Below are 23,011 nucleotides of genomic sequence, written 5' to 3'. Positions count from 1 at the left end.
TGGAGCCTGAGAACCTGCATTTCTGACAAGTGTCCAGGTGCTACTATATCTGATAGTCCTACCACACTACGAGACTCACAGGTCTGAATCATTAATGAAATTTTTCTTTTTCTTTTTTTTTTTTCAAAAAAGGCTAAAAAGCTGCAGGATTCAGGGCATCATATTAGTAAGCATCATACAGGTTTGAGAAATGCAGTCAGTCCTTGGATGGCAGTGAGACATAAACCTGTGGTCACTCAAGAAAATCATGGAAGGACCCAAGGTGGGCGGGTTGGGAGCTGGGCACTGCTAGGATGAAGATGGAAGAAGAAAGATGACTAAGGGTAAGTGAGACATGTTAATAAGCTGAAAGAGTCAGAGTAGGGAGGAAAGTGGCTGAGGGAGGTCTGGTATGCTGGCTGGTGGGGCCCAGAGGAGCAGAGGGCCTTTGGAGGACTCTGTCTGGGCAACTAAAGCACTGGGTCCCCCAGGACTGACATAATGATGCTAGTACCTCTGGTCAGGGTTTGGTTTCCCCTTCTTTCTCATGTTATTTGCTGTGGTTTCACTGAAGTGTAGTCGGCCCAGCGTTACTTTGGTGACTTGGTTGGCCAGCAGGTCAATTCTAAAACAAACAGCAGAAATACCAAGGGACTATAAAAGGACATGGAGTCTTTAATCGTTATCTAACCCATTCTGAGATTCTCTGGTATGTTCAGCTCCCGGTTCTCATGACGCTGTGGAGGACAATTTAGTCCGGTTACTGATTTTTTAATAAGCTGTGCACAGCATGGCCAGGAATGGCTGCCAGGGAAGGCCACAGAATAACTCTTGAATGGTAAAAAATGCTCATTCAGCAGGAGCTCAAGCCCAGAGTTTCTGACTCCTAAGGGCCATATGCTCTCAATACCACATGTGGGTTCTTTTAACTCCACAATGGGGAGGAAATACATATTTTATTTGTGCCTCTGCCAGTTCCTATAGCACTTGCCTCTTGACTGAAGCGATTTCTCTTGGTTCCTCATAGACTCCTTTACATCTCCTCCTAATATTTGCCCTCCCCTATCCTGGCTGTGGGAGGAAGACCACACATAGTCTGCTTGGGCGAGGAGAACCAGAAGCACCAGGCAGGCTTAGAGCTGTGTTTGTACATGTGGCTCCCACTGGAGTGGCAGGCTGAGATCCTGCCTGGTCTGCTCCAGCTAAGGGGCCAGCCCTTATGAGACTGACTCAGTCAAAACACTGAGACGTCTCAGCTGCGCCCCAGCCAAATCCATCAAAAAGCAAACCCCACTCCAAAGGCATTCTATAGAATACTCTCTCTGGACCGCCAAACTGCTTTGGATGATCCCAGTCCTGTATGCTTTATATTTTGGAACCCATTAGGAAATCGATCAACATAGCTTTAAAAATTAAGAAAAATAAACTTTAAGCGAAGCAGGGATCCAGAACCTTGAAATTAATTCCTTTAACATCAGCCAATTTAAATGAAAAATTAAAAGAAAGATCGAACCATAATCTATCTCAAGGAACCAGAATTGTGAGCAAGACTGTCAGTAGTAAATGATAATAAAAATAATAATGACTTAAAACTGGACCTTTTTATAAAGATTTTTTTGAAAATATTTCGATGCATTTTACCTACTTTATCTTGTTGATAAACTTATGTTCATAACATTAACATATTATTATCAATTTAGTTTCTACAGTAGGATTCATTTTAAATAAGCAAAATGAGCAAGAGGTCTTTTCAAAGCACTCACAAAGGAATTCAGAAAGGAAATTCTTACTTAACAGGATCGAAAATCATCTTGCTTCTATCTGCTTGTGACTGTTCAATGGCAATTATTTGATTGGTGGCTTCTACCTGGGTGGAACAACATAAAGTAAATTAATTACTTAATAAATGAATTTATTAACAAAAATGTTCATTAGTAAATAATGTTCAAGTACATAAAAAGTTTTCCAAGGCATTATTCTAGGCACTTGGCTGTAGACAGTGGCCCTGACCTTAAAGCGGTATGCTATTGGTGAGAAAAGAACGAAATACCTGTAAAACTACACAACAACAACACAAGACAACAGAGTAGTTCAGGTAAACAGTGAGTACATAATGGGCTAGTAGGTGACCGAAACATCAAGAGCAAAACACAAGAACAAGGCAGCTCAAAGGATGTGGGCATGCATGCATTCATTCATTTAGTATATAAATACCCGTTGAGCACCTGCTACGCACCAGGCTTTGCTCAAGACACGAGTTGACAAAATTAACAGAAATCGGTGCCCTTACAGACCTTACATTCTAATTAGAAGAAAAACTGTTAATGAAAATAAGTAAAATAAAGAAAAGAACATTTATTTAGTACTTGCTACAAACTCTTCTTATTAGCAAACAGTGACAAGGGTGTGGTGAGATCTGCCTTATCATCTATGGCTTGTGGGTATTCACACAGTAACCATCTTTCTGAAAAGCAATTGGGCAACCTTCATCAAGAGTTTTAATAATGTTCATTCTTATTTTTGATGTGTAAATTCCTCTTCTGGAATTTATCCTCTTGCAAAGATGGGTATATGTGGATGTTTACTGCAGTTTTATTAACAAGAATAAAAAACTGGAAATAAAACTTACAATATCACAGGAATTCATGTGGTATATCTATGCAATAGAAAACTATATCATCTTTGTAAACAATAGTTGATAGAGTCTTTAATATTCTATAGTGTTATTTTTACAATAGATTAATAATATAAGATTAATTTTAATAACAGAAAAAATACAGAAAAATTAGTCTACCAAATGGTGGATTTCAAATATGAATGAATTTTTTACCTTCTTCACATTTTTGTATTATATTCCAAAATTTTCACAAATGGACTCATTACTTCCAAAACCAGAAAAACATGGTTTTTTTCCCCTAACGTTTTATTTATTTGTTTGTTTGTTTGTTTATTTAACATTTTATTGATTTTCCCCCCTTCTTTTTCCCTTCTGGTAACCTCTAGTCCATTGACCATGTCCATGAGTCTCTGTTTGTCCTGTTCATTTGTTGCTTTTAGGTTATATCCCACATATAAGTGATATCATGTGATTTTCAACCTTTTCTGTCTGGTTTATTTTGCTTAGTATGATTATTTCAAGGTCCATCCATGTTGTTGCAAATGGTGGTATTTCATCTCTTCTTATGGCGGAGTAATATTCCACTGTATATATGTACCACAGCTTCTTTAGTCAATCCTCTATCATAGGACACTTCAGTTGCTTCCATGTGCTGGCCACTGTGAATAGTGCTGCTATGAACATCGGTGTGTAAATATCTTTTTGGATATGGGTTTTCAAGTCTTTGGGGTAAATATCCAGTAGAAGATTGTTGGATCAAATGGTAGATCAATTCTTAGTTTTTTGAGAACCTCCATACTGTTTTCCATAATGGCTGTACCACCAGCAGTGTATGAGAGTTCCTATTTCTCTGCATCCTCTCCAACATTTGTTATTACTTGTTCTGTTGATGATAGCCATTCTAACAGGTGTGAGATGGTATCTCGTTGTAGTTTTGATTTGCGTGTCCCTAATAGCTTGTGATGTGGAGCATCTTTTCCTATATTTGTCGGCCATTTGTATGTCCTCTAGGAAGAAGTGTCTGTTCAGGCCCTCTGCCCACTTTTTGATTGGATCGTTTGTTTTTTGTTGTTATTGAGTTGTATGAATTCTTTGTATATTTTGGATATTAGGCCCTTATCGAAGGTGTTGCTTGCAAATATATTCTCTCATTCGGATGGGTGTCTCTTTACCTTGTTGACGATTTCTTTTGCTGACCTGAAGCTTTTTAGTTTGATGTGGTCCCATTCATTTATTTTTGCTTTTACTTCCCTTGCCTTTGAGGTCAAATTCATAAAATCCTCTTTAAGTCCAAGGTCCTTGAGTTTAGTTCCTATGTTTTCTTCTATGTATATCATTGTTTCAGGTCTTATATTCAGATCCCTAATCCATTTTGAGTGAATTTTGGTGTGTGGTGATAGACAACAGCCTAGTTTCATTCTTTTGCAGGTAGCTTTCCAGTTTTCCCAGCACCATTTATTGAAGAAGCTTTCCTTTCTTCACTGTATGTTTTTGGCTTTTTTGTCACAAATTATTTGCCCATATAAATATGGGTTTACTTCTGGACTCTCGATTCTGCTTCACTGGTCCGTGTGTTTGCTTTGCTACCAATACCATGCCATTTTGATAACTGTCACTTTGTAGTATAATTTGATGTTGTGCAGAGTGATGCCTTCAGCCTCATTCTTTTTTCTCAGGATGGCTTTGGCAATTCGAGGTCTTTTGTGCTTCCATACAAATCTGATGTTTTTTGTTCTGTTTCTTTAAAAAAATGCCGATGAGATTTTGATGGGGATTGCATTAAATCTGTATAATGCTTTAGGTAATATGGTCATTTCAACTATGTTGATTTTTCCAGTCCAAGAACATGGAATCTCTTTCCATTTCTTTGTATCTTCTTCGATTTCTTTTAAGAGGGTCTCGTAGTTTTCATTATATAGGTCCTTCACATATTTTGTTAGATTTATTCCTAAGTATATTATTCTTTTTGTTGCAATTGCAAAAGGAATTATTTTTACACTTATTTTTCTGACACTTCATTATTAGAGTGTAGGAACGCTATGGATTTTTGAATGTTGATTTTTGTATCCAGAAACTTTACGGTATTTGTTTATTGTTTCTAGTAGTGTTCTTGTGGATTCTTAGGGTTTTCTATATAGAGAATCATGTCATCCACAACTAGTGACAATTTGACTTCTTTGTTTCCCATTTGAATGCCTTTTATACCTTTCTCTTTTCTGATTGCACTTACTAGGACCTCCAATGTTATATTGAATAACAGTGGCGATAGTGGATAGCCTTGCCTTGTTCCTGATCTTAGAGAGAAGGTTTTTAGTTTTTCACCATTAAGTATAACGTTGGCTGAGGGCTTGTCATATATGTCCTTTTTTATATTAAGTTATTTTCTTTCTATACTGATTTTGTTAAGTGTTTTGATCATAAGTGGGTGCTGTATCTTGTCAAAGGCTTTTTCTGCATCTATTGATATGATCATATAATTCTTATTTTTTAATTTGTTTACGTGGTGTATCACATTAATTGATTTGCATATGTTGAACCATCCTTGTTCCTCTACGATGAAGCCCACTCGATTGTGGTATATAATCTTTTTAATATGTTGCTGTATTTGGTTCGCTAGTATCTTATTTAGGATTTTTTTTATCTGTGTTCACGAGAGATATTGGTTTGTAGTTTTCTTTTTTTGTGTTATCTTTACCAGGTTTTGATATCAAGGTAATATTGGTCTCATAAAATGAGTTGGGAAGCATTGCCTCCTCTTCGATTTTTTGGAAGAGTTTGAGGAGAATAGGTATTAAATCTTCTTTGAATGTTTGGTAGAATTCACTGGTGAAGCCATCTGGTCCTGGACTTTTCCTTTTTGGTAGGTTTTTGATGATTCTTTCGATTTCCATATCACTGATCGGTCTCTTTAGATTTTCCAATTCTTCTTGATTCAGTCTAGGAAGATTGTATTTTTCTAAGTACTGGCCAGTTTCTTCTGTGTTATTAAATTTGGTGTTATATACTTTTTCATAATATTCTTGTATAATCCTTTCTATTTCTGCAGTGTTTGTTGTAATTTCCCCTCTTTCATCCCTGATTTGGTTTATTTGTGTCCTTTCTCTTTTTTCTTTAGTGAATCTAGACATGGGTTTGTCAATTTTATTAACCCTTTCAAAGAATCAGCTTTTCGTTGCATTTCTTTTTTCTTTCTTTTTTTTTTTTACAATTTTATTTACATCTGCTCTAACTTTTATTATTTCTCTCCTTCTGCTGACTTTAGGCTTCATTTGTTCTTCCTTTTCCAGTTTTTTAAGATGAAGCATTAGGTTGTTTATTAGAGCTCATTCTTGTTTTTGGAAGTAGGCCTGTAATGATATGAACTTTCCTCTTATGATCGCTTTTGTTGTGTCCCAAAAGTTTAAAATGTTGTATTATCGTTATCATTCATTTCTGTGTATCTCTCGATCTCTCTTTTTCTTTCTTCTCTGACCCAGTCATTCTTCAGTAATATGTTGTTTAATCTCCATGTATTTGTGGTTCTTCCTGCTTTCTTTTTGCAGTTGATCTCTAGTTTAAAGCATTATGATCAGAGAATATGGTTAGTATGATTTCAACCCTCTTATATTTATTGAGGCTATCTCTGTGTCCCAGTACGTGGTCAGTCCTTGGGAATGTTCCATGTGCACGAGAGAAGAATGTATAAGCAGCTGTTTTGGGATAGAAGGCTCTGTAAATGTTAATTATGTCCAGTGGGCCTAATGTGTAATTTAAGGATGCTATTTCCTCATTGATTTTCTGTTTGAATGATCTGTCCATATCCGATAGTGGGGTATTTAGGTCCCCTGCTACGATAGTGTTTTGGTCTTTGTCTCCTTTTAATTCTGTAAGTAATTGCTTCATTATTTTGGGGCTCCCTGATTGGGAACATAGATATTAATAAGTGTTATGTCTTCTTGGTGCATGATTCCCTTTATCATTATGAAGTGTCCCTCAGTATCTTTCTTCACTTTTTTTATTTTGAAATATATTTCGTCCGATATTAGTACCACTACTCCCGCTTTTCTCTGAATGCCATTTGCCTCCTGGAGGCAGCATATGGTTCGGGTTTGTTTTTTGATCCAATCTGCAACTCTGTGCCTTTTTATTGGTGAGTTCAGTCCATTTACATTTAGGGTGATTATTGGAATATGAGATCTTCTTATAGCCATTTATCTTCTGCTTTCTGGTAGCTCAGTGTTTCCATTGCTTCCTTGTCCTTGTGTTTCTGTTTTCTTTATTTTGGTGGCTTTTCCCTCTGGTCCTTCTTGTTTTATGTTATATATTTCAATTCTGAATCTTTGGCGTGTGGTTACCATTAAGAATATGTAAAGGATAGTTATATATATATAGAGAGAGAGAGAGAGAGTCCCTTTTCTTCTGCTTAAGGCTTATCTCCATTCCCTTTTGCGAATTTGGATCTTTGAATCCTCCCCTTTTCAGTCATTGTTGTCTCAGTTTGTCCCTAAGTACGTTGAACATTCATTACTATCTTACTACAGCAAATCTCCTTATTTTAAGCTTATAATAGCTTGTTCCTAGTAATGGTTGCACTCCTCTGCTTTTATCAGCCAGCTAGTCACCTTATTCCTTATTATGTGGGGGTTTTTTTTGTTTTTTTTTGTTTTTGTCATTTTGTTTTAGGTGAGTTGACCCCTTTCAGTATTTCCTGTAGTGCAGGCCTTGTAGTAGAGAATTCCTTCAATTTTTGTATGTCTGAAAAGGTCTTCATTTCTCTTTCATATCTAAAGGAGAGCTTAGTTCAATACATTATTCTTGGCTGGTAGTTCCTTTCACTTCATAGTTTGAACATTTGATTCCACTCCTTTCTGGCTTGTAAGGTTTGTGCTGAGAAGTCTGACGGTAATCTAATGGATTTTCCTTTTTATGTTACTGTCTTCTTTTCCCTGGCTGCCCTGAGAATTCTGTCTTTGTAGTTGATTTTTGATCATTTTAATACAATGTGTCTTGGTGAAGGCCTTTTTGGGTTGAGATAATTGGGTGTTCTGTTGACCTCTTGAATTCCAAGCTCCAGCTCATTCCTTAGACTTGGGAAATTCTCATCAACTATTTGTCTGAACATACTTTCTAATCCCTGCTCCTTTTCCTCCCCTTCAAGAATTCCCATTATTCTTATGTTTCCTCTCCTGATGATATCAGCTAGTTCTTATATTTCTCTTTCATTATTTTTCATTCTTCAGTTTCTCTCTTCTTCCTTCTGATTTATTTCTAGATTTCTGTCTTTGATAACACTGATCTTTTCCTCCATTTGGTCAACTCTATTTCCCAAGCTTGTTATTTCATTTTTCAATTCTTGTAGTGCATTCTTTATCTCCAGAAGGTCTATTCGGTTCTTTTTGAGGGTTTCAATCTCCTTGCTAAAAAACTCCTTCTGCTCATCTAGTTGTTTTTTCAGTTTCTGAAATTGTTGATATGATTTGTTTTGGATCTCAATGAGTTTTTTCAGAAGTACCATCCTGAAGTCTCTGTCATTTAAGTCGCATATTTCTATGTCTATAAGCTTATTTTCTGGAGACTTTTCTCTTTCTTTCTGATATGCCTTGTCACCTTGGTTGTTCATGGTGTTTAATGAACTATTTCTCTGCTTGGGCATTAATAGAAGTGTGTTCTGCTCCCCCCACCCCCGAAAGAAGATTTAATATGTAATGGTTCCTAGCCTGTTGCAAATAAGGTATTTTTCTTTTGGTTTCCTTTAGGTGGCATCTACGCCTCTCGGATCTCTGCTTTATATAAAGTATTAATAATGTCTTTTTTTTCCTATAGATGTTTAATCATGCTTGCTACCCTTAGTCTCAGTTCCTGTCAGTGTTTGCTCAGGTTCCCCTGGGGTTCCACAGCATTCAGTCTCCAAGGGCATGGGGGGAGGGGCCCTCTGGGTTGGGGGATAGGGTATGCGGCTCAGCCTCTGTTTTGTAGGCATGGCTGGTAAAAATCAACTGTTGTTTCTCTGCTGTGCCCACTTTTCTGCTGTCCCTGTTTTTCTGCCTTCTGCCCTGATGACTGGGCACTGCTGTCAGCCGTGTGGAGCTCACAGCACTCCCAGGCAGGGCTGTTCAAGGAAGTCGCTGCACCTTCTCCCCTCCCCCTCCTCCTGCAGGGAGCTCTGGCAGCTGCGAGAGGCAGCTTCCTTGTTTCTCCCAGTGCATCACCCAACACCTGGGGTTCTGACCTGCAGTAGCCCTTATACGCAGATCCCATGCTCAGACATGCTGGTGTGCAGTTTGGGTGTTTTTTGTTGAGTTTTAGATGTTCAGCTTAGTGTTGTTTCAAGGGGAGAGATTTGGAGACATCTCTCACTCTGCCATGTTTAAACCAGTCTCAAAACATGGAGGGAGGGGTTGTTGTTGTTGATGTTTGCTTTTGTTTTGTTTTGTCTTGGTTTAAGAGCTCAGGCTAGAGTACAAGCAGCTGATGTGTTCAGCAGTTTAGCCCCATTTGGGGAGGCTCAGTGCCTAAGCCCAAATTAAACATCAGAATAAAATATGTGGACAACGAATATTCCTCTCCCTAAGGCACTGGATTTGAGGTAATGATTTAATAAATACTTGTTGACCACTGAGAAGTCATCCTACCTGAATTCTAAGCCCAGCTCTGTCATTTATTATGTTGGATAAACTGTTTAACACATGGAGCCTCAGTCTCCCCTCTCTGTTAAACTGGAAAAGAGGGGGCATTGACTAGATTAGTGGTTCCCTGGCTTTTATAAGTCAGGAAACTTTTTGAGAATTTGGTAAGAATTTCATATGAAAATGCACCAGCATCAAAATGTATAAAATAATTAAGAATGTGTTTAGTAAAAGAAGTGCAAGCTTTATACACTTAAAACTAGAAAACTATGGTTTGAAGTGATGTTGCGCCAGTTTCTGAGCTCAGGATTAAGAAATTAGCAGCTTCTGCTTCCTATGTCTTGGAAGAACCCATCCACCATGCTGTGAGGAAGCACAAGCCATCTCAGAGAGAGGTCACATGGGGAAGAGCCAAGGCCTTCCAGCTACCGCCCCTTTGAGCTCCTGGCCAATGCCAGCACAAAATCAACAGACATGTAAGTGAACTATCTTGCAAATTGGATCCAGGCCCAGGTGAGCTGCTCCAGCCGATGACTTCCAAACAGAGATGAGCTGTTAGAACAAAGCCCTAGCCAAGTTGCAGATTTGTGACCTAAATAAATGATTATTAACATTTTAAGTTGCTAAGTTTGGGGGTAGTTTTTCATGCAGCAATAGACAAATGGAATACTTAACAAATGTCGGCTGAATGAAATGGAAGTAAATAAAAGACTTACCTTAACCCCAAAAGCTTTCAAGTAAAACATTTCTATTGGCTTTAGGCCCACTTGGGTTTTGACGAATTTTGGACTTCCCCAAACTTGGATATGGATGGTTATCTGAAAATGGTTCTTCTTTTGGCAAACAAAAGCTTCATCTACTGGTGAAAAATTAAATCCTTTGTCTGTGACAACTCGATATCCTATACTGGGTCTATGAAAAGAGAAATCAAGAAACCACTTTTACAAATATTTTCTACACATTTTCTTTCATTAACCATATTAATTGTATAAACAGTTCAAGAAAGTATATTACAGGAAGTGCCTTTTACTATATTTAATCAATCTATTTCATGAATTTTTACTGAGGAAATGAAAATGATATTCCAAAATGCAGCCGGCTCTCTCACAGCATTTTATCTTCCTAAAAGGAAGGAGCATGGCTCTTGCCAAGTGGGAACATTATTCCCTCAGCCTGCCTTTTCCCTTCGTGCTTCCTAGACTTCTAATTTGACTCCACCATCCAACAAAAAGACGTAGGCTAGAAGTTGGGAAGTTGCCGCATTACTCAGACTTGTGAAATGTCTGGGCTAGAATTGATTTCTTTCCTCTTTTTTTTTTTTTTAAGTCTCTAAATTTTATCAGCATACTCAAATAGTCATTCGGATGAATGAATATTCAGCCTGCTGCTGGTCATATGAATAAAACAGACAGATCAGAAACCAGGAAGAGCTTTAAACTAAATTAACCAGAACCAGTCTTACTGCTGTTTGAAAACTTGTTTTCTCTAGAATGCAGTTATTTCCTTTTTATCCACTCAATCTGGTAACGACACTGAAAACCTGCAGTGCTGATTATTTCTGTAGGAAGGAATGGAATGGTGGTGAAGGGGCTAATCAGACTCTTACTTTATTTGTTTTATCAAATCATTTTCAATAGCACTGTTATGCATTTAACTAAAGGTTTAATTAATTAAACATTTTACATGTTTAAAATACTTTTAAATGTTAATAAAAACAAAACATGTTAAATGGGTAACATTATCAAGTAGAGAAAAAATATAGAAGTTGAAAACTCCTTTGGCAAATTTTTCCTGTACATGTTGTAGATATGCAATATGATTTTTAATTCATCAATGTGTCTAAATTTAGAGTTTTCCTCAGGAAAGAAGCTCCTTCCTAGGACCACATGAGGAGGGGACAGTACTTACTGCTGTGCTAGTTCTCTGCTACTGTGTGGATTTTTGCATCCTGGGATCTCAATTTGGAAGGCTGCCATTATGAACAACATAGAGTTTCTAAGTTTTCCTCTAATTCCAGAGACAGAAAATATTAATGGGTCTCTTGGGTAAATAGTGTTCATGTTCTTTGCAATTAAAGCACCTTCCCAATGAATCAAGTCACTGTCATTGATTACCCTCAAGTAGCTGATCGGTCAAAGCCTCTACAATCACAGTGCCTGCCAGCAGCAGTAGGAAAATCCAATGAATGAAAAACTTGATAAAGACCACATATCTTATGCCATCTGAGAACTTTATATTAACTCAAGTTTCTAGAGTTGATTTGCTAATCTGCTCATCTAAAGGCTAGATGGATTGAATTGTATAGATTTTACTACAGAGCATAATAAGAACTGTCCTGGTTGAGAATAAAAGGAAATGTCTTTTTGTGATCTTCCACATTTCACTGTCAAAAACTCTAAAGGAAAAAGTTAAGGTTTACAGCGTTAAATTTTAAGCATTAGCTTGAAATTTAAGGACAGCTGTAACAGAAACTGAAAGAACCAAAACAAGTACACTGTTGAAGATTATTCTGAATCTCAAATACCCGTCTCTGGTTATAGATATCTATTTACCTAAAAATAGCAATTCTGTTTTTGATATCAGAAGTTAATTACAAAGCCAACTAAATTGGCTTTTCAAAAGCTCTTTTTAACACAGGTTTTAAATATCATTCAGAAAAAAAATCTGATAAATTTTCAATCCCCTAACGTTACTACTTTTAGGTAATTTAGGAAAACAATCCTTTTATAATAAATTGAACATAATAATCTAAGAAGTGACAAGTGATTTTGTCTCAATGATATCAGTAGTAAAATCAAGAGGTCTTGAATTCTAATTTAGATGCATATTGCCTTCCTTTTTGCTTAAGAAAAGTGAATTATGGCTTCAAAATAAATCTACCTCTACACCTTTGAATTGATACCATTTGTGTTCTTATTTTTCCAGATCAGTGGAGCATAGACTGGCGTTAAAATAAACTTAAAAAAAAAAATCTATTCAAGTAAGAAGAGAGATAACGGTTACCTAGAAAACTCGATTAACTCAGATACATAGAGACTAGGAAGCATTAAAGATATCCACTAAAATACTGTGTGTGTGTGACAGTTTCATATCTTGACTCTCATATTTAGGATAGAATGTGGAACACTCCCTCAAAGATAATCAAATGAAGGAAAGATTCAAAACCAAGACCTATGGGCTCTTCCTTTCTTTTTCTAAGTATACACAGTGGCAAAGACACAAAGTTGTGACATTGCAATGATACAATTAGCAATTTGTTTCTTTCTGCCTCCTATTAAACACACCAATTCCCAAAATCTGTTTAACTCCTTAGATTTTGTTTTAAGGAAAAGATTTCTTCCTTCTAGTTCATCTAACATTAAAGTCCTAGCAATAAGCTTTGCTCTTAAAGAAGTTATATTTGAATTTAGAAAATACCAGGAAGGCCCTCAAGTTTGTAGGTCATTTCTCTTTCGTATTATATTTATTACTTTAAAATCCTATTCTTTCATCACTGATATTTTCTAGTGTTTCAAGAAGGCATTATTTATAATGAATGAAAATTCTAGAAGACTTAAGTGGGTAAATTATACCCTAAGGAATAAAGAAAAGGCTTAAAGAATGTTTAAGAGCAATAATGCATAAGTCCACATTTGTTTTTTTGAAACTATAATGTCATAAGAATAGGATGAATCTTTTCCAGTTTTAGATTATTTTGTATGGTTTGATTTCAGTCTCTGAATATGAAACCACCAATGACTGCGATTGCTGCAAGATATATTGAAAATGAACTTCACAATACTGATTTGCAGCACAGATATTAAAAGAGGAAGGTGTCACTAGCTAAAAATGTACTCTCTAGAATTTTAAATTAACTGCAGGATAAAATGTTAGGGATCTGGGAAATCTTCATTTTCTGGCTTTTAGTTTAAACTAGGCACGTGATCTCAGAAAGATTGCCTCTCCCTCCGTTGTTTCGTGAGTAAATTACAACAATTGAGACTTACAAGTCTGGATTCCTGAAGGCCAGAAACCCATGTTCCAGCTATTCATTAGTTAGAATGCAAAACATCCAGAGTAAGACATGCTTTCTCACTGACCCATCCCATTTGATCAGGGGTGGCACCGAAGTCCCCATGCTTGAGAGAGAGAGTCTCGAGAGAGAGCAATACCTTTCTCCCCTTACTCTCCAGCCCACCTCAAGGAGTTCCTCAGGCCACTTACAGTTTTTCGTAATGACTGTTTAATAAACTGTGCCAAGGAACACTTTGGTACGGCTGCCACTTCAGAGCCGGGGAGCACTGGACCGCAGGCGTCACGTTCTGTCTCCCAATGTTGTGGTCTTGCACTTGGCTGCTGTGACTCTCACTTGTCACTGCAAAGAAATGTTTGCATTAGAGCCTTTCCCCAAGGCTGTTTTTCCTTGACTCACAGACAGCTGCAAGGAGCTAATAAGCCATGTAGGAGGCAGATCGACAATATGGAAAGTGAAATGGGTTGGCAGCCAGAAGGCATGTGGCTAGCCTTGTTTCCTCATCTAGAAAGAGCAGCTTGAGGTCAGTGATCTCTAAGGTGCCACGGTGGGCACTTGTTGGAAACGTTGCCTTCAGGATCTATCTACGCTGCTTCCTGCACAGCATCTCCTCACTTCTGTTCTGTGTGGTTCCAGTGAAGTCCACTCCCAGCCCAAGGAGGGTACGGGACCCAGGCTTGTTCAGCCAAAGTAAAGCATTCGCTATCTGCATCAATAATGCGTCAGGTAGACGCGTAGCCTAATCCCGTCCAAGCGGAGTGGCTCTCAGCATTTCAGGAAATGCGGGTTCAAAGATGCTGACTCTTTTCCATGAGGTCCGAACCTGTGAGCTATACCCTCAAGAGCTGTTGGCATCATTTTGGGACATGAGGGAAAAGTCTATATCGGAAGAAGCCAGCAGAGCAGAAGGCACAGCTGAGAATGAAGGGCACCCAGTCCTGTAACACGATGTGAGCTCTGGGATCCAATCCTAAACTCTCAGGTTACAAGAGCCAATAAATTCCTCCGGTTCTGTTTTGCTTGCTTGCTTGTTTGTTTGTTTGTTTGTTTGTTGCTTAAGGCACTTTGAGGTTTTGGCTTTTATCTTTTGTTTGTTTTTGTTAATTGAAACCAATATAATTTGTTACAGGTCCTTTGTAGCACCAAGCTGTGGCTCAACTAGCTTTTTGAACCTAGATGAGTTATTTATTCACTTAGTGTCTTAACTGCAAAACAGAAATTAAAACAGGTGTCCTGCCCAATTTGCAACATTACACAGGCAGAGACACTAACAATACAAGCAAGAGCACTTTCAGAAGCTGACACCAAGATAAAGTGACAGAAAATATCTCACTAGCATGTAGCATTAACGACATGAAAATGCTACTTTTGTATGTCAAAAATGGTCAACTAACTGCAATTTCACAGGTGCAAGCTACTATTTTTTGCATAACCCTTGCAAGTTGTTTGCTTTAATTTGAGTATGCCTCTAAACTGTACATTTCAACCGCAGATAATTTTTATGTAAATTAATTTGGTATGTTAGCTGTTTCCCTTTTCTTTTTAACTCCTCTACTATCGCTCATGTTTGACATCAGGAAAGGAAACGGGGGGTGTTCACGAGATCAAGTGCAGGCTGTACAAATACGCAGAAAGATGACATTAGCTCCTACAGAATGTGCACGTGGCTCACAGCTTAGAAAAATGCAGGGAGTGTGGCTGGGTTTTCTTTCGCTCATCTAACTTCCTTGTTTTACACTTTCATTGAGGACTTCCTAAAATAAACGAATAACAGAGCTGCTGCAAGTTGTTTTTGATCCCAAATGCCACAGAATATGTGTTTTTCTTGGGTTATCCCTATTACATGTCACTGAAGCGAAACATCTACTCTTTTGGTTTTTGTAAGTGTGGATTTGGGAACAATTCCTCGAAATCCTGAGAAACTTTTCCCCAGCTAAGAATACAGGATGTTGGCGATGCAAGGCTTTTTGTGCCCTCATTCCTCCCAGAGTTACCTGGGCTTAAATATTTGAAAAACAAAAACAAAACCTTTCTATCATTCTCCTGCTCATTCCAAGTTCAGAGAAATGGAGGAACTAGTTTTTCCCTCTTTCCTTCCTCTTTCCTCCAATAAAGAGAAAGTAAAGAAAGTTCAAGAGCTTGAGGTTTGGAATCAGATAGAAATGAATTTGAATCACAACTCTACATTTGATGGCAATACAATCTTCAGAAAATGGTTTAGGGTCTCTGGGCGTCAGTTTCTTCATCTGCAAAATGAGAGTGACAATATGACACCTCCCAGTATTGTTGAAGGGGTTCATTGAGTAAGGTCTATAAGTGCTTAGCACACTGTCTGCCACCAGTAAGAGTTTAAACAATGATGTCATTATCACATGTACTTGTCTGAGCTCAGGTGACTCGGCTATTCCCAAGAAGCCTTAGCAAATTCTTTTGCTCTCGGCCTCCATAGTAACACTGTCTGACGTGAAATAACTAACCCCAGTGCCTGAGTGAATACCAGCTGACTCAGGCCCTTTCCCACTCAAGCATGGTGGCAAGGGCAAGGTGCCAGAGGAAGCAACCAAAGGCCAGCTCCACTCCTCTAGGTGCTGGTAGGAAAGGTGGGCAGTGAGCAGAGGACACTGTCCTCAGGGATAATGGCATATCTCACCCTTACCATCATAGCAGCAAGGGTATTGGGGCAGCCACTCCAACAGGACTGACGTAGTGGTGGCTTCTCTGGGAGTCGGCTATCAGCTGGTGAACCCCAGGGATGAGAATCTGGGACCACAAACCCACACCAAAATTCCAGGCACAAGCCTGAGCCCATCCTGGGGCTTATTATCATTAATACTAATAATAATATCTACTATTCCTGTGTGTTTTCTGTACTGCAGGCGCTGTCCTAGACACTTGACATAGTTTCTCATCAACTCCTTAACTCATCTTCAAAGTGATGATCCCTTTTTTTCAATAAACTGTCTTTATTGAAGTATAATATACGTGAAGAAGAGTGCATAGATCACTAGTACACAGTTTGATACTTTTTAATAAAACAAATTATACTGGGTAACTAAAAATAGGACACTTCCAGCACTCTTGAAGACACCCTCCTGCCCTCTTCCAGTTACTACTTTCTTCTGCCCAAGCATAATCACTATTCTGAAATCTAACACCACAGAGGTGTTTGTAGAAATGGAATAAGATGATACATAATCTTACACGTTGGCTTCTTTTGCCCATATTTTATATATATATGAGTTTCACTCGTTGTTGCAAATGGCAGTTGTTTATTCATTTTCATTGCTTTATAGTACTCCATTATATAAGTATATAACAATTTATCCCACCCTTGATGAACATTTTGGGTTATTTTCAGCTTGTGGTTTTTATGAGCAATGCTGCTATGAATATTTTTGTGTGTGTCTTTTAGTGGCATATGTACACATTTCTGTTAGGTATATTCTTAGAATTGGAATCACTGGGTCTTAGGATATGTTTTAGTAGATATAGCCAAAAAGATTTATAAAATGGTTATGAGGAAAGAATTCTTAATCTCATTCAACAAATGTAGAAACTGGGGTTTAAAGACCTGAAATAACTTGCCTAGTGTCACAGCTGTTAAATGGAAGAGATGGGATTCAAACTTTCTTTTTCCCTTCATGCTACACTGATGATTTCTTGAGAAAACATAACAGAGGAGAGAAGCAGAAATGTGAAGGCAGCAGAAAATCATCACAGGATGGAGCTTAATTCTGCAATGGCCAGAATGATTTGAGCGGCAATCTGGTTGGATGAGGAAACTCTTGGAAGGTTTGGGTGACTTGCCCAACACTCTCGGTGAGCTGGTGCATCTGTGGGAGAGTGAACAGATGGTTCTCTCATCTGGCTAGAAATTTACTCAGTCTTTTGTATTTGAGGATCAGAAAGAGGCTGGATGCAAAGATCCCTGAAGAAATTAGAATAACCTTTCCCAGGGAGGTGTATGGAGAGCTCCGTATTATCCAGAAAGGGGGCTTTAGTTAGCATTTTGTGTTTTTCGGGTCAAATAAGAAAACCAAGCAACTGCTGGCCATAATGGACCCACGTAAAAGAAAAGAAGACAGTAAGAGGTTTGGTTTATACAAGGGCTGGATGCCCAGCACAGTTCAGCCACAGCACTTTCATGAGATGATGACACATAGGACTTGGCTGAAGTCATTGTCCACCGAAAGACCACTACAACCATGCTGGAGCTGAGGCCAGATGCCCCTGAAAGGACCAGCTCTTATCATGTGGCTGTGACAGACAGAAGCATCAACACAAGCAGGTGAGAAAGCCACAAGCATCTCCTTTCAGGGTAGTATAAACCTCTGAAGTTTGGGGAAAAAAGTGGGAGGGGGAGCCCCAAGAGGGAAATCTTGGACTTCTTGCCAAGCTAATGCTTGCGAATAAAAGAAATATGACTTGGTACCCTGATTTTGGAGCGCATTTCACACTCCCTACAATCTGATTATTTACAGTGGCTAATAGAATTGGTGTGGAGTATTATCCTTTTCCCTAGGAAGTGCCATGGCATTTACTCTAAAAATTGTGAAGTTCACGTTTTCTGACTCAAAAAACCCGCTTTGTTCTCAGCTTGATCAGGTCTCTAAGCTCAAAACATAATGTGGTTTAAGACAAAGAACAAGGCAGGCTGACCACTTGGGCATTAGATGATTGTGCTAAAAGACTTCTAAAATGATTTTCCAAAATTTCAAAGATCTACTGGGAACCTGCTAATTTGAAATAAGTGCTAGGGAAGCTGAACTTTCTACCTTCCTGCTCCATGGTGGAAATCCTCTAAAGTCCTACTATTCTGAGTACCTTCCGTGAGTCAGGCACATCCATCACCTGGGAGCTTGTTAGGGAGGCAGGATCTCAGACCTAACCTCAGGCTTACTGAATCAGAATCTACCAAAACCCCCATGTTATTTGTGTGCACACTGAACTGGAGAAGGATGGCACCGAACAAAGCAATGAGCATACCAGCAGGCCTGGAGCCCGGGTCCTCTGAGACACACTGCCTCTGAAACTGAAAGGACTAGTGTTTTATCTCCACCAGAGAGAGTGAACGGCATCTCTTCCTGGGAGCTCCTGTACCATCCCACCTAAGACTGCGTGAAACGTATGTCAAGAGGGAAGAAATAAACTCCAAGAGCCAATCGCTGCCCTTCGATGAGAAAGAACATAAATTTGTTTTGTAGGGCTGCTCCAAGGCTGGTAAAAACCCCTGAACGAATGGGCAGGGCAGTGACAGGCCCGGGTTGGCTCACTTGGGCTGGCGTGGTGGGCCCACATCTGACAGTCCCCAGAGTCCTCCAGTGCCTGTGTGCGCTTTCTCTTCTTCGTGGGTGGCAATGAGGCTCTAAAATCAAGAAACCAAAATGCAGGTTAGGGTTCTTCTTTGTACTCCATGTTACAGTAAATCAGATTTAATTTCTCAAGTCTCTGCTCTCTGCCTTTCTAAATCTAATTCTTATTAGTTAAGGTTCCTTGAGTCTTGCTAGTCTGCGAAACCAGGTCCATTTGTGGAGAGAACAGAGCAAGCCCCTATTCTATGAGCCCTACTGGTCTGAAATTTCTGTTTCCTCTATCCAGTTGACTTGGGAGTCACCTATCTGAAAAATAAACTGACAACATTTTCAAAGGCAGAGGACTCAATGAGACAGAAGAGATACAAACTTAAAATATAGGCATACATTTTACATCTGAATTTTTTTTCACATGGAATTTTACCACAGTTTTCAATGGACTTTACTCTTTTGGCCATCCTCTAGGTCAAAAGGAAAGAAGGGAAGGGAGAAAATGGGGAAGGAAGGACAAAAGAAGGTTAGGAATGTTTAATTGACAAATATTTTTTCTGAAAGCTCATTCACAAATTCCTTTGAGTACTCTAGCTAAGGTTGCACTTGCAAACTGCTTTCTCCATCACTCAGAACCTCCCTACACATTTCTGACACTTTAGCTTTTTATTGAAAGAGGACATTGGGTTTAGTGGGTTATTAATTAAAAGATGGTTTAAAGCCAAGAGCACGGGGCCTGGCCATGTCTGATATATGTCTCAACACTGCCATCTGCTGGAGAGGATGCTACTGTTCATTTCTACACGCACTACCGGGGGCTGGCTGCTCTGAGGTCTTTCATAACTAAATATCTTGCTCTTTACCCAGGGCTGTGGCACCGAGGCTGCTGATGGTAAGAACAATTTATCCCCAGGTGGGAAGACACGGATTGGTCAAGGGCGGTCGCAGGATGACTGGTACTTGGGTAGCTGTTGTGAGAGCCGCTGTGGATAAGGCCAGAGTCGCTCATTTCAGACCAGCTCTGCGGTGGGTGCGCCGGCAGTGTCCCAGGTGCAGCAGCAGAGTGGAGAAAAGGAGCTGGAGTCCTCAAAGTCGGGCAGCATGTACCTGGGGGAACACACAGGTGAGAAGGGCCTCTCCTCCTCACCAAAGTTCAAGAAGAGGAGCGGTGCACGAAGTGCGGGAGGCGGAGGGCACTCACCTTTGACCTGTGGAGAACAGCAAGAGTCCGACATAGAGTAGGGTGGGGTACCCGGGAGCTGGCGTTGCCTGAAAATTAGAGACATGCGTTGCTTTTTTGTTGAAACCTATTCCGTCATTATATTTTTGTCACAAAAGGGAGGCAGCGCTCAGTGTCCAGCAGCACCCCCAGGGATGGTTTCAAGTGCTCCAGGGGGCCAAAGCCCACCAGACCATACCCGGTAGCCTGTGTTAAATGAGTGGACTTGAGTCAGACAGACCTGGGTTTGAGTCCCAGCTCTTCCACTTCCTAGCTGTGTATCCATGAACAAGTACTTAGCCTTTCCAGGCCTTGGTTTCCTCACCTACAAAATGGGAATAATCATTACATCTTCCTCATAGCATCATTGTGAGAATTAAATGAGATACTATATTAAAGCCCATAACATAATGCCTCAAACATAGTGAGCACTCTGTAAACTTTAATTGATATCATTATTGCTTTTTAACATTCTCAAAGCATTTATACCAGAGAGATGGTTGTACATACTGTTTGGGCTAAGATAATGTAAAATGTTACCACTAAAGCAATGATTTTCCATCTGTGCTCTGGGTAATCTCAAAGTTCTTAGAAGGAGCTTACGGGTTTTATAAAATAATTTTTTTAATGTCTGGGGGAGAGGGGAATCATAACTTTTTTTCTGTTTTATATATTGACATGCAAGTAAAATTTCATTTTAAGAAATGAATGCCATCACTAACAAAGTGTGAAAACTTCAGTTCCAAAAAACCTACAAGTCTCCAAGGTTCAGAAACTCTGTGATTCTAAGTCATACATAAGCACCATCACCATCTACTTGGTTCTCTTGCTGGAGAGTAAGCTATTGTGGTTTTGTTTGTTTGTTTGTTTGCTTGTTTGTTTTTGGTTGATTAAGATTTCAACCTTGTACAATAAAAAGTCTATTTTTATTATTTACAAGAAAAGTTTTGTTTTCTTCTTAAATTGATCCTTTATAATCTATTCACTTCTTATTAACGAGAGAAGAGGGAACATACATTTGCCTTCCTCCAAAAACCCCACTCAAATGAAAGTAAAGGAATAAAGAGGCACAAACACAAAAGGACATAGAACACATGAGCAGAGACCACACTTGACCATACTTCAATGACATTGGTACAGATGGAAGCAGGATGGATGGTAACTGAATGAACAGAATGGACAAAGCAAAAAGAAGGCTTCCTGGAGACAATGGAGGGGATGTAGGAGCCAACAAGGAGTTATCCGATTCAAATACAACTCCAGAAAAGCCCAAGAATTAGAGTCACCGGGAGCCTCTGAATTCAGGGGTAAGGTGGGGCTGAAAACAAAAGGATCGATTGAATGTTTTTTCAGCCAAGCAACTACCCCATCACCCCAGAAAAAAGCTAGAAAGTCTTACTCTCTAGAGAAATGGATTCAAGGAGATTTCGGAGCTACTGGGATAAAAATGGAAAGATTAATTAAAGCCTGAACACTGAACCGTGAGACCTTTCTTCAACTCAGCTTTGTAGGCATCGAAGCAGATATCCCACAGTAAGAAATCAGAAGGTTGTTCCCCAGAAAAATAGAATGTGCTCAGGAGGGGATAAATGATATTTTGAAAATACCCAAGGAAAAGGCCAGTCCCTGCCTGATCGCTCCAGAATGAAACTCATCCTTGGAGAAGAATGGCTGACACACACACAGAACATCTTAAACAGGAACAAACAACAAAGGAACAGACGGTTTCAGAAAGCCTTTGATATTGAAGACAGACACCAAACAACTATATAAATAAGGAATGTAAGAGTCACAAAAAGCCCTTGTGCTTCCGATATGACTAGCAAGTTCCTACCAGATCTGACCCTCCCACAGATAAAAACTGTGAACTCTGGGGGAAATTTTTAATCTACCCCAAAACATTGGAAAGTGGACAAAAGCAAGAAGATTCTGGAGGGACACTGAAACATTACCTTGGACAAAGTTAATGGAATAAGTTCAGCTACATATTTACAGCTTTTAACCTTAGGGCTGGTTGAAGGCAGAATCATAGAACAGCTAAAATGCCAATAGAACCCTACACTCTTTCTATCCTAAGGAACCAGAGAACAGAGTATTGGGCAAACACAGATGCTAAAAGTGAAAGGGGAACCGTGGGAAGGAGAGATTGAGAGAGAAGAAACCCCGGATTCTATGTATAAACTCTGCCTAAGTGTCTAGCTGACTCCTGAGCCCTCCCTGTGTGGGGCAGCCTACACATAGCCTAACCAAAGAAAAAAGGACTGAACGGAACTTTGAGTTACTGCAAGAGGTAGCTTTTACAAATAAGTCAAAGTATGTATACTCTTCAGAGGAATATATAAGAATCCAGACAGTCACAATGTCCATGATACAATTAAGAATTCCTCAATAACTCAGTAGGAATAAGCATCTTTTGGTTACTAACTCCAACGTGATGAATAAACTAAGAAAATTCCTAAAAGAATGTTATCCGTAAATACACAATTCATAATTACAACAACAACAAATTACTCAACAAAAAAATAAAAATATATAGCCTAGCTTCAAGGAAAAGAACAATCAATGGACAGTAATCCAGAGATGATCCAAAAACTGGATTAGCAAACAAGGATTTTAAAGCAGCTATTATAACTAAGCTTAATAGAGTAGAAGAAAATGTGTTTGCAAAAATTTAAGAAATACAACATCTCAGCAAAGATAGAAACTTTTTTTTAAAAAAAAGAACTAAATAGAAATTCTAGAATCGAAAACAATTTTAGATATGAAAATTCAAAAAAAAATTTAAATCACTGGTAGCATAACGGAAAAACTTGAATATAGATAGAGCAATCGATATCATCCAATCTAAAGAACAGAGAAAAAAAATTTAAAAAGAGGGAGATAAAGAGGTGTTTGTGAACCTGTAGGGGAAAATGGAGCAGAAGAATAAAGAAATAATGGGCAAAAACTTCTCAAATTTGGTAAAAGATATAAATTTTATAGGTTCAAGAGGCTCAGCAAATTTTAAGCAATGTAGAGATAGGAAAAACCACACCCAGGTCATCAAAGTCAAATAGCTGTAAACCAAAAATTAAAAGAAATTCTCAAAAGTAGCTAGATTAAAACAACACATTACATATAGGATAGTAGTGATTCCAATGATCAGTGACTTCTCATCAAAATATCAGAGGCGAGAAGATAGTGCAACAGTATCTTTAAAGTACTAGAGAAAATCAAAAGTAACAATTTATCCTTCAAAAATGAAAGCAAAATAAAGACATTTTCAGATAAAAAATT

The 23,011-nt window shown here is 38.7% G+C and overlaps 1 protein-coding gene across 1 annotated transcript in view; it reads right to left on the bottom strand.

Annotated features, from left to right (window-relative positions):
- Positions 1-23,011, bottom strand: part of MYRFL (myelin regulatory factor like) — a 105,499-nt gene that overhangs the window by 51,983 nt on the left and 30,505 nt on the right. The window contains exons 3-9 of the mRNA XM_039865998.1: positions 19,718-19,785; positions 19,380-19,623; positions 18,487-18,578; positions 13,405-13,555; positions 9,918-10,113; positions 1,770-1,846; positions 494-604 (exon numbers count right to left, since the gene is read on the bottom strand). Coding sequence (XP_039721932.1) covers positions 494-604; positions 1,770-1,846; positions 9,918-10,113; positions 13,405-13,555; positions 18,487-18,578; positions 19,380-19,623; positions 19,718-19,785 — 939 coding nt within the window. The remainder of the gene's footprint in view (positions 1-493; positions 605-1,769; positions 1,847-9,917; positions 10,114-13,404; positions 13,556-18,486; positions 18,579-19,379; positions 19,624-19,717; positions 19,786-23,011) is intronic.

The sequence above is a fragment of the Pteropus medius genome, unplaced genomic scaffold (assembly GCF_902729225.1).
Source record: "Pteropus medius unplaced genomic scaffold, Ma_sr-lr_union100, whole genome shotgun sequence".
In the NCBI taxonomy this organism is placed as follows: domain Eukaryota; kingdom Metazoa; phylum Chordata; class Mammalia; order Chiroptera; family Pteropodidae; genus Pteropus; species Pteropus medius.
The sequence above is the reverse complement of the archived record's forward strand: the minus strand, read 5'-3'. Positions and strand labels throughout refer to the sequence as shown.